At 36.6% G+C, this 12,684-nt stretch overlaps 1 protein-coding gene across 1 annotated transcript in view; it reads left to right on the forward strand.

Moving 5' to 3' along the window:
* Positions 1-12,684, forward strand: part of ATP2B2 (ATPase plasma membrane Ca2+ transporting 2) — a 425,551-nt gene that overhangs the window by 364,364 nt on the left and 48,503 nt on the right. Inside the window, exons 15-16 of the mRNA XM_074152043.1 lie at positions 7,696-7,937; positions 8,488-8,722. Of these exons, the coding sequence (XP_074008144.1) occupies positions 7,696-7,937; positions 8,488-8,722 (477 nt within the window). The remainder of the gene's footprint in view (positions 1-7,695; positions 7,938-8,487; positions 8,723-12,684) is intronic.

Consider the following 12,684-nt stretch of genomic DNA (forward strand, 5'->3'; position numbering starts at 1 on the left):
TATTAACAGAGAAGATCTATAATTATGATGGGCTATAATCAGTAGCTAAGTCAAGTGAAAAAACTTCCTTTTATGTTTCATGTGGCTAGATTTGCTTTGCACTTACTCAATTTAGCTCCTTAAACTATACAAATGGTTTGTAATTGTGCTGAAAGGCAGTGAGTATTAAGAGTGATTTTTGATTTATCTAGAAAGACTGTCTTTCTAGAAAAACAGTTTTCCTATCTGAGATATATTTAGTAGAAAAGCAGACAATCCAAAGTATTGCTAAGTTTTGTGCAAATGAAGACTGTTTGCACAGATCAGCTACATGTAAATACTGTTTCTTCTGTTGAAATTCAGGCTTTCGATGTGCACAGGCAAAGGCCATGCATTTTCTGTTACTTAATGTGATGATTAAACTCTCGTACAGTGTGATCATTATCACAGTATGCATTTTTCAGATAGTGGCACGGTTTGGGTTTTTTCCCCCAATTCATTACCCTAAAACGACGATTTAATGTCTACAATGCACTACAAGATGTCCAGTTCTAATTAGTAAAAAGCGTAGAGAAGGTTATGCAAATTAACACGAGAGTTGGTATATTTAGATAACGTGGAATAGACGGTGTGTGTCGCACAACTTTGTGGCTGAAATCCCCCTACACTGGCGAATAGAAAGTGTGCACGAGAAGCACTTCAGGCTTCTCCTAGTGGAGGTGGTTTTAAAATACATGATGTTGATTAAGAAAGTTAACTAGTTAATTAAAAGTGAGGAAGATAATGTAACTAATTTTGATGATAACGTGTTCAGAAACATTGAGTAAGGCTTTCATAGGCAACCTTGGTGAGAGAAAGTCTTGAGATGGTAGGGAGGAAACTGTTGATAGATGACTAGAGCGTGTATTAGAGTGACCCAAAGGACATTTTCCAAACGTACATCTCCTAGTTAGATCACTGCTGTACATAAAGAAAATGTATCTCTGTTTCCTCAAATCTCAAAGGTGAGGTTTCAGCCCTAAAATACATGCGTTAATGCTTATAATGTTGGCAAAAACATGTAAATTCCCAGTATTGGTCCTAATTTCGAAATACACGTTTTAAACTGCAGACGTTGCCTTGAAATTAAATTTTCACTACCTGATCAGCTCAACGTGATTCAGTTTGTCTCCTGTCTCTGTTTTGTGTGTCTGCAACACTCATTAAGCCAGTCTAATATCAGCATGCAGTAAAACCTCCGTTTAATAGATCTAAAACAAGGTAGCAGATGTTTGGGTTGTCGTTATGGAGGTACCAATTACAATTCTGCAATTAAGTGCAGTTTCTCTTTTGCACTTCAAGAAAAATGTTCAGCTCATTTGTTGTTCTCAAAAATGCAGCAAGCTTTTGCCAAGTCTATGGAACAAATTATCAGAAAGTTATAAAATCATTAATGTGTTCTTAATTTTAATTAATTTGGTTTAGAGACATCAGGTTTGTCACTCTGGTCTGTGCTCAGTTCTAACAACACTTAATAGGGGAGAAACATGCTCTTGCTTATTTCTTTGTAGCTTGCTTTAACTCAAACCTTGTACTTAGACTATATTTAAAGTAAATTGGTTGTTAATTAAAGTAAGTTAATAACAATTGCTATGTCTAATTATTTTGATTATATAGGTTACTTGTCAGCAGTTCTTGTTGCACTTAAACAAAGCACTGGTATAAATCTAACAATTGCCAGTGAATTCCCTGTGAATGTAACTGTGGAGATTTTTAGTGTTCATATTTGGAAATGGAATACATTCTTTTCAAAATTTGAGGGCCAAATTGTCATTAAATGATACATTATAATGAAACATATGAATGGTGTTGATCAGTAACAATAGGGAAGTCCTCGAATACAGAGGAATAACATCTTATACTATAATAAGTAGAAGACTCTTCTGGGAAAAATGTGGAGAAAAATCTGTTTCTGTAAAATTAAGTTTAATCTAACCTGGAAACTCTAAGGCTGGAGTATCCTAATCACACCTATGATTAATCAGTGGTGTCATAACAAGGCAGAGTTCATTTAATGTGGTGCATTAATGTACCTCTGTTTAAATTCAGCCATGAATTTTGAATTGAGAGAGTTTTAAAAATTATTGTTATTTTTTAAATGACAACCAACCTTCTATTTTAATAATTTTAATCTTGAAATGTAGACTATTTATGACAAAAGGAAAAAGCTCGAAGTAGAGAACCAAAATGGATTAGGAGATTAAAAGGAATAACTCATGTATCTTTTGACTGTGAAGCTGCTAATGAAGTGTAGCGTATAAATATAACATACATGTCTATGTATGGTTCCTTAGAATAAGTACTGTTCAGTTACATGTGCAGGACTTCATGAAAAGTTATTATTAATTTTAAAATTTTATAAGTTAATGTTTTCGTAATTTGAAATCAGAAATCCTCGCTCTGGGCCCAATTAAATTAATTACAGAGATAAATGTAGTTAAATTTAGCTTTGTAAACTCCCTCAAATATTGCTTCTGCGATCGATATGCCACTTTCTCTCTGGTTGTAAAGCTAAAGGAAATAACAATTTTTGTTCTAATTAGTTCTAACAAGTTCTTTGTATCTAGGAGTAATATTCTCTTACGAATAGTGCAAATTGCTCATACGTGTTAACATTTTTCGTGTCTGAAAATGTAGGCACAGACAGTATAAGTGTTTTATTTTTAACTTGCATCCTCTGTTCTTGAGAGTGAATTGAAAAACTGATGAAGAAAATCTGAAGGACTGGAAAAGCGGACAGTGAGGTAGCCTGAAACCTGGCTGAACTCTGGTCTCAGGGGGTGGTGACAACACAGTCCAGCTGGAAGCCCATCACTACTGGTGTATCCCGGTGATCAGTAAGGGGGGCCAGCACTGGTTCATCTCATTAATGATCTGGGTGATGGGGCTGAGCACCTGACGTGCAAATTGGAGGTTGCGAAAACTGGGACTGTTTGGTCTGGAGAAGAGAAACTTATCAATGAAGACCTTATCAACGTGTGTTAGTACCTGATGGGAGGGGAAAAAGAAGGTGGAGCCAGACTCTTCTCAGTGATCCCCAGTGAAAGGCAAAAAGGCAGTGGGAGCAAATTGAAACACAGGAAATTCCATTTAAACATGAGAAAACACATTTTACTGTCAGGGTGGTCAGACATTGGCAGAGGTTGCCTAGAGAGACTGTGGAGTCTCCCTCCCTGGAGGTCTTCGAACCCCAGCTGGACCTGAGCAACCTGCTGTAGTTGGACAGGACTAACATATCCATCTTCTACCTTTAACTAGTGAGAAGAAATAATTTTCGTGTTTGCGGTAGTATTTTTGGCCTTATCCTGTTATTATTCAAATGAATCAAAGGTAAATTTGTCCTTCAAACTAAAAGGGTAATTTAATTATTTGCTATTAAAATTAAGGGCAAAGTAGTAGCTCTCTTTGAATGTAAAAAGAGGTAACAGTCAATGAGAGAGGGAGCAGAGACTGTCACACCAGCCTTTCAGTCTGTTCTTCATGCATGATTTCATCTTCTTTCATAATCACTCTCGGGGGAATTTATGGATAGTATCATTTTTTCCTTGCTCCCGTTACGTGAGCTGAAACAAGCATGAGTCCGTGTTCACTGAGCCACATCACCGCTGCCCTCTTAACTTTGCCTTGTTGATAGGAAATGTCACATTGATACATTGCGTAATTACAGCTGGCCCCTTTTTATATGATTATTGCCTTGCTATTATTTGAGGCAACAGGAGATGTTGAAATGCGCCATTTTTATATAATGTTATATCTGAGTAAGCTTGTATCCATCTCAAGTGCTAGCAATGAGAATTACATGGTGCCACAGCATTGCATTAGTTAAACAGGTTGTTGCATCATTTGGAGGTCCGTCTTCAGATAATAAAGAAAACTATTAAATCATTTTCCTTCTAAAAATTAAATAATTACCCTGCATGAGAGCTGGTCTGATGCAGGAAGCCTGGATTTGAATATCCTCCAACTGTTGTGGTAGATCTAATTACGCCAGTTGTACCTAATAATTGCATCATTCTGGCTACTGTACAGACATGTTGGTTCTTACACCCTATGCAGTAATGAGTCAAAAATTCCTCTTGCCGATTTCCCAGGAAATTTGAGCAGATCTGATAGTTCAATGGTTGTTAAATGACAAGAGAGGGGCCTGTGCTGGGGCGCGGTGCCAAACGACGCTGCTGTCACTCGTCTGAGGAGCCTGCTGCGTGTCAGCCGAAGGGTGCAGCGCGTCGGAGCAGTGGTGGGGAATCTGTTAAACCACCTCTCCGTTGCTCCCCAGTTCTTGCTGAGACAGCGTAACTGCTCAGCAGGATGTCCTGGTGAGTCTCTAACCGTGAGAGATACTGCCGTGATCGTACGGCTTTAATAATTTGAGCTGCCAGCAGGTTGGGGTCCTGGCTTAGGCTTGCCATGCAGCGTAAACGTACTTTGAGACTGCAATTTTCCTGGAGCGTGGAGGTCTAGACGTTGTGAGACTGCTGCCTGCATTCAACATGGAGTAATGAAGGGGCTGTCCGTACAGTAGCTGGTTCAGTGAGAAGCAGCCTCACTACCCGCTAGTATTAAGTAATAACTTACAAATGTATAACTCTACCATTACACAATGTTGTTGTTTCCATTTCTGATTTTAGTCTTCAGATTTTATATCTCTTGTGAGTGCTGAAACATGTTTCAAGTGCTTTTGTTTTAGGTTGTCTAGATCTGGGATGTGTATCATTCTGGATAACAAATCAGTGCCTCTCAGTCAGGATTTGGAACGAAGGAATATGTCTGAATTTGATAGTACTACAGATTTTTAGTAGTTCTCCTTTTTACGGTATTAGGAATTAAAAAATAGAAATAGTACATGGTTCGAACAGGGTTCAACCTTCTCAGTTATTTTAAATTTTATATATACTATGATTTAAACATTTTAATAATGTTTAAATATACAGACAAAATTCCTGCACATCTTGGTCCATTTTCTCTTTTTTTGAGTAAATAAAGTATAGCGTGAAAATTTTTCACAATTTAATTTTAAAAATATATTTTCCTTTGCTTATTGTGAATAGAGTTGAAATGGAACATTCAATATGGATATAATATTCTAGCAAAGTGCATTTTTTAAATTAAGAAAATCGGTGTCTTTATAGTCATTATTCTAAAGGAGTAGTTCAATCTGTAGAACACAGGAGAATAACATAAAACAAATGAAGACTTCAGATAATGTATGAAATCCTAAAATTTTAATTTGGAAATAGTACTTGGATCTTCTTGCCATGTCCTCTCTTTTCACATCAAAAGGGGCAATGAGAAAAATGAGGTGTAGTGTTACGGTAAAAAAAGGAAGCATTATTATTACCTAATCTAATTTTAAAAGTTGAAGCACCTCTTTAAGTTATGCCCACGGTTTTATTTTTCTTCCTTCTTAACCTGTTTTATTAGTCAATTGTTTTCCACTGAAATAATTCTGAAAATTCCTTTTGTAACCCAAGTTCAGTGTTAGGTCAATACTAGCTTTTGGGTTGGTATTTTTAAATCTTAACACAGCTGTACTTTGACCTAGAAACCTATTTTGATTTGATAGTTGTAGCCACTAATTTTTAAACATCTGTCTGTCTGTAGTCTGTTTTGCATCCAAGTATTTGCTTACAATTGAAATATTATTGTGTAAATAATATAAAGAATTGGAAGAAACATTTGAAAACATTTTACAAGGATCAGTGGCAAGTAGTCGTTGGAGGAAGACATTGGATGAGTCTCTCTCTAGTAGAAGATCATACAGGATGTAGCTGTCTTGTGAGCAGCAAAAGATCTTTCACTGAGAATCAGAGCATTCAAAAAGACTAAGTTCCTATTTGCAAATCACAGTTCAAAGGCTTTCTCTCTTACGTTGTCAGAGGGCTTTCATTCTCCAAGCAGTCAATGAAGTTGTTCCTAGTTGATTATTCAAAAGTAACCCCTTTGGATTGTCCTTTTAATTGTTTTCCAGGTACCATAAACTGCAGATTTCAGCAAGAAATAAATTTAGATACAGCACAGTAGGAAGTTTTAAAAGCCAGCAGCTTCTGCAAAGGATTGTCAAGAACAATCTGCAAGTTGACTGGTTTTGGCATATAGATTTTGAGCTGAAACAGTGCAGGAAAGGAAGTGCTCCTTGCCAGCTCTCACCACCATATGCTTTATTATAATGTAATGTACAAAGAATAGGGAGACAGCAGCTGCTCTGGAGAGAGGTGGCCACTTGTAAGATTTTGAAACCTTTCTGAAATGTCTGTTCATTTTCTTTTCACTGGTATTTTTTCCTCTTACTTACGTATTTGCATTCAAAAGATTTTCCCTGAAAGAAATCTATTTTTAGATCACCATAAGAAGAGCAGAGTGTGATCTGCTTTTTGTTGAAATTAAAATAAACTTTGGAGGACTCTAACATTCAGTGTTATATATGGTGAAATGTGGGTAGATTTTTATTTTCTCAATATCCATTCACATCAGGTCATGATGAAAGCATATGTATAAATTAACTATTGTCTAGGATTCTATGTCTTTGATGGAAATAAATGCATGTTTTTCATTGGCTCCCAGTGGGTGTTTCCTAGTGACTTGATCACAGTCACACTTAAGTCGGTGCTGAGATTCACTGACTTCAGCAGCAGAGAGAACCCAAGTGTAAATGAGGATTTAGATCTAAAATGGAAAGAGTCTGATACGATGTGCACAGAGAAATCAGCCTTTCCTGGCATCACTCCCCAGGGCAGTGAAGTTGATTACTCTGTTGCTTTGAGAAACCTGAAGTTCTTAGCATGTTTCAGGGACTGTGCGCCTGCAATGTCTTGAAAATGAACCTAATTTGTTTAAACAAAACTGTGTTTTAAAGGGTAGTTTTTGTCTCCTAACTGAGATTTTCATATCCACTGAATGTAACAATCCTTCCAGATACACATAACTACAAGCTCTTGGGTTTTAAATTAGGGATTCTTAAGTGAATTTGAGAATCCAGAGGGAAGTTACATCACAGTATAATGGGATTATAGAAGGGCAAGTTGTTATAGCCTATAATAAAATTAATATATCATATTAGCATTTTTGCTGAGTGTCAATGTTTTACATTGACCCTGGAGTAAGGCTAAAATGTCATAGAAATACAAATATGACCCATATAACTCATTAAAAATGATGGTTCATATAGAAGAAAGATGTTACAATTCTTTTTGGAAGGATAAATATCTTAGAGAGAGAGATTTTCATATTACGTATTGCTTAGCACAGAACCTTTCTTTAACTCACCGTTTTAACTATGAAGTCAGCAAAACAATATAGTTCTATGCAAGTGAGAAAAGGAAATAACTCTGTTTGTGACAAATGAGAATTAATGATTTTTAAACCTAAAGAAAGCTGTTTCATTTTTAATATTGCCTGACCATCACAAGCTATTCAACTGCCAATAGCTAATTCAAAAGAAAATAAATGCAAATGTAGCTGTTTGTCTAGAGAAATCTTTCTCATTGTGAGTAGCTGCTTCTAGTTTGGTAAAGCTCGATGGATTTTCTGTGAGCTTTTGAAAATCGGAAAACACGTGATTGCACAGTTAGAGTTTCAGATCTTAAACTGTACACTGTGACTTTGTTATTAATTGTTCAGAAGGCATTGTATACTGCTTATCATTAGAGAAATTAATATTTAATATTTTCTTCTCTTCAGCCACCAGAAAAAGAAGGTGGCCTGCCTCGCCAGGTAGGCAATAAGACGGAGTGCGGCCTCTTGGGATTTGTCCTGGATTTGAAGCAGGATTATGAGCCAGTTCGGAACCTCATCCCTGAGGAGAAACTCTATAAGGTTTACACGTTCAACTCTGTCAGAAAGTCCATGAGTACTGTCATTAAAATGCCAGATGGCAGCTTCCGAATGTACAGCAAAGGAGCTTCTGAAATTGTTCTGAAGAAGTAAGTTCAATGGATTAGTTCCTGTGTTTTTCCAAAATGCAAAACATTCTGACACTAATAAGACATATGTGGGAATTTCCGTATTTGGAATTTGCTACTCACAGTAGAAATATAATACACTTGAATCGTATAAGCTGGTTTTGTTCTTTTCTAAATTTATTTTTCAAGTGCCCACTCTTGCAAAACTCTTTGGCTTATTTTTCTTATCATTGGCTAGCCAAAGAGTTGGTCCTGCATTCAGTAGTTTACAAATGGATTCTTTACGTTACTGTTTGAGAAATAAGGATTTCTCAATTTCGTTGTAAGTTGTCAGCTCACTAGTTACATGGGCATTGAGGAAATAATGGATGAAGGGCTCCTGGTGTCTCTGTAATAAGTTACAAACAAATTCTCTGATATTTCAGTAGTGAATCTTCTTGTTTAACCTAGAAAATTTACACCAGAAATTTAAAACTTGCCATCAAAAAAAGAAAGATACAAAGAAATGCTTTTCAGCAGTCATGCAAATAAGCAATCAACTTCCGTTTCTTTTTTTTCATAAATAAAAAAGATGTTCCAGGATCCTTAATGCAGCTGGTGAACCTCGTATCTTCAGACCACGTGACCGAGATGAAATGGTGAAGAAAGTGATTGAACCCATGGCCTGTGATGGACTGAGAACTATCTGTGTTGCTTTCCGAGACTTTAACAGCAGCCCGGAGCCTGACTGGGACAACGAAAATGACATTTTATCCGACCTGACTTGCATTTGTGTTGTTGGCATTGAAGACCCAGTAAGGCCAGAGGTAAAACAAATTCTTACGTTATAAAGCATTTCTCGGAGAACTGAACGTAAATTGAAGTACAGAATTCTTGGAGTTTTTATCTTTTTTTTAAAATTAGCTCTGTCAAAGAAACAGAAGTGAGCTTTGGAAATAGACATTACTTCATAAAAACTCAGATCATTAACTTGATAAAAGTAAACTATTAATCAACTAAAATTTAAATAAAGCAAAATAGGGCTTTTTGAACTACAGGATTGAGATGCCTTAACCTTTTCTCAAGGAGCAGCATACAGCAGGACTGATCAGCAGAGGTTTTATGATGCTCCCAGATATTAAAGAATATTCCTTTCAGTAATGCAGTAATGTGCAACTCTGAAAGTAGAGGAAAGATGTGCAGTAATTGTAATTGCCATGATTATAACTGCAACATGCTCGCTTTCCACAGAAATTGTGTGGTTGCCACTTATTGTCTTAACATTGTAACTGGTGGCTACCCAGGAAAAATGTTTTTAATATTGTGTTTGGACAAGGAAAAGCTTTGCCACGGAAAGGCTGCAGATTTTGTGGATACTATATGTAAATGGCTTGTAAAAATACGATGAAAATTTCAACTCGACTAAATGGAGAAAATCAGTATTGGGTGTGCACACTGGAAGCATGTGCCTGCTACTAAACGTGTAAATTATATTAGTACAGTAATACAAAGGGCTGATTTAGAGGCAGTAACTTTGTTTCTGACCTATTTATATGGTGCTTGATAATTAACATTGACAATGGAGAATTAATTCCATTTTACAGTTTAGAAACAGTGACAGAAGGTGAGTCCCAAAGGTGAAAGTGCAGGCATTTTCAGTCCATGGCTGCAGCCGCCTGGTGGGATGTGAGAGCACCAGCCCCAGCACCTCCTGCAAGTGGGGGGAGCCATTAATCTGCTCCTTTTTTGCTCCAAGAAATCCCCGAATCAATTCTGCCGTTATTTCAGTAGGTGATTAATGACTGGTTTGCTTTGGAGTAAGGTCATTGAAATAAAACTCAAATTTCTCTTATACAACAAGAGTGGGTTCTGATGCTGCAAAAATTAAGTATTTTGGAACCAATCTTTGTGGGTTTTATTATTCTATCTCATTTTACATTATTGCTGGATCTTTTTTTAATCACGTCTAAATCTTTGTGTTTGATCCACTGAGAGTTGATGACAATGCTAGGCACGTTTGGAAGTTATTTTTTTTACTGAAATATCCAAAGTATAAATTAATCTGATGTATTTCCCCGAGTCCTTTACAGCGTAGACTTTTAGATATTTCTGACTGCCGTAACTTTGGAAAGTAGCATCATATAATTATATCAGGTTCAGGAGCCAACTGCATGACTATGCTTTGCGTGATAATGGGGTTTTTTCAATATGAAGAAGGTTATAATATAAAGTAGATCTTGCTTAGGTGAAAACTGTGTGATAAACTCCTTAGCTCTGTAATCGTCAGATAAACAGCATTTCACTTTATCTGTCGTCAGATGGTCTCTTGCTGCTAATCCATCTGTCCCCACACCTGACATTGCAAGTCTTTAAAAATATTTTAAAACATTCTTAAAATGTTCTGTCTGCAGTGATCCCTTAATGCTGTAGCTCACATATTTAGAAACTCAGAAAGTTTGTAACCATCAGTGACCACTAGAACTGTGACTTGGTCCTCTGTCCCTTCCTCATGGAATTGATCCACGATCTGTATTGTTAGCTGTAAGTCAGGTTATGTGTGGGATGACAGGCTGAGGGAAGGGGTAGCAGTGGGATTTGCAGTTATTATTGAAAATAGCTGCAAACTATCCTTCCATGGGATTAGTATGAGTGTGTTTTATAAGAGAATCGCTCTCATCTTGTAGGGAGTAATTTCTTAGGAGCTTGAGGTAAGAATGAATAGTGTTGCTAAAAATAAAGAGGTCGAGTCTGACTTCTATGTAAAGGATGGAAGAAGATAAAGGCAGGAAAACATTTTATTTCTAGATAATTATTTGAATAATGTATTGACTTTCTTGTAGCTTAACACCAGAGTATGCAGCGACACTTCTTACTTCATTGCAAGACACACAATAAAATGTTTATAATTTCAGATTCTTACCAAATGTTGGACATGCCTACAGTTGTTTTTTTGGACTTTGGTTTTTGGGTTATTTTGTCCTTGTTGTCTCTTTTGACTGTTTGAAAGTGGTAACAACATCATGAGAACATTTAAAACAATGTTTAAACTATTACTGCTCCACACATGGGTAAAAAGCAGTAGCAGTGCCTTAGGAAAAAGAAATGAAGCAAAAATCTCCAAGCTAGAACAAAAGCAGAAATTTCAGAAAAACTGTCTAGGTATGAAATGTCTGACTTGGGGCAAGTTCTGTTACAGACACCAATGGTGAAATCACCATTGTAGATGCATATAGTAAGATATTGAACTGTTTGTTAGAGGGGACCTTACTATTTTGCCAGAATTAAGCCCAGTTATTAGAGTCACCAGTGGGGTTTATGAATTTTCAAAGTTCTTTCTGTAGGGGGAAAAAAGAACATAAAAAAATAGAAATAATACCGCAACTGCTGTCCTGTTAATATTCTCAGTGTTCCTAGATATCAGAAATTATTCTGGCAGAAATGATAAGTTAGGTAATTCCAATGGAACAATCCAATGTCCCAATGCCAGCAGCCTTTAGTTTCCCTTAAATTACAGTCCCATTTTTCCTGGGGAAAGCTCTTTTATCTTTTCCCTAAGATGATCGCTGGGGTTAACATGTGCGAAATGGTAACCTCCGTGTTTCCACAGAGCTCCTGTGGCACATTGCTCACGTGCATCCTTGGAGCATGGAAGTATGTGAATACCTGGACCATCACATCAGTGATGTGATGCTAAGCATCATTTCAGAGATGAGAGCTCTGATGATATTGCTGGGAGCTTTCTTGCATTTGCATTTCCTTCCCTACGCTAAAAGAAACTATTTGGATGAATTATTCAACAATGACACCCAGCCAACTGACCAGCTTTATCTGGAGTGTAACCACTGGACACCCATGACTTCTGTGTAATTTCTAGGCTAATTCTTTATCAGCAGCTGGTTTTATCAAGCACTGAACTACCTGCTTGATATTTATCTCCTTTTTTTGTGTGTGGTTTTTTTTTTCTTTGATAAATATATAAGAAGAGAACAAATAGGACAATGTCTTGTTCCTGTAGAGATTTCTCTGTTGATTTTTGACAGCCTTTCTGGATTGATTTTAATGAGTCTGTACTGGCTTATACTGATTTGCCAGTGTACGCCTACAATCTGTTATTTCTGGGAGATGAACATAAATCACTTCAAATGTCACTTATTTATTTGTCACCTGATTCTGATATATACTCCTGCATTGGATAATCTATGCATTGCATGCACTGGAAGGTTTTCTTTGCAGAGAGAAAATAAACCAGAAAATTTTAAAATGTGTACTTAAGCTCTGCAAAACTGATGGAAAATATCTGCTTCCACTGCCCACTCAGTCTGCCAACACTCTTTCTTCCTTACAGCAATAAAAAAATATGAACAATATTTTAACTGTAATTACTGTACACAGTATTAAATCAGATACCACCCACCAGCTGTCCAAAAAAATGAGGGAAGAGGAAAACAGAATTATTTCTCTAGTTATATGTGAGTTTGAGATGTATTTGAAACTAGGTTGCCCTCCCATGACCTTGTTTAATAGGACTGGCACTTTACGTGAATAGACTTTTTTTTTCTGTTTGCACTGTAATTTATTTTTCTCCTTCATGGTTCATCCACTGTGCTGGTTTTACAGATAGTCATCTAAATCTGTCCTATCCTATGCATGAGTGTCACCACAGTTAAAATAGATACTAAGGGCATTCTAAATCGGCAAGTGGGATATAGTCAGGATTATTAATGTGGAAATTGGGTAAATCGGGAGTCATTTTCTTAAGTAATAGATTTGATCTGATTGTATGGCCCCC

This window comes from Numenius arquata, chromosome 8 (assembly GCF_964106895.1).
Source record: "Numenius arquata chromosome 8, bNumArq3.hap1.1, whole genome shotgun sequence".
In the NCBI taxonomy this organism is placed as follows: Eukaryota; Metazoa; Chordata; class Aves; order Charadriiformes; family Scolopacidae; genus Numenius; species Numenius arquata.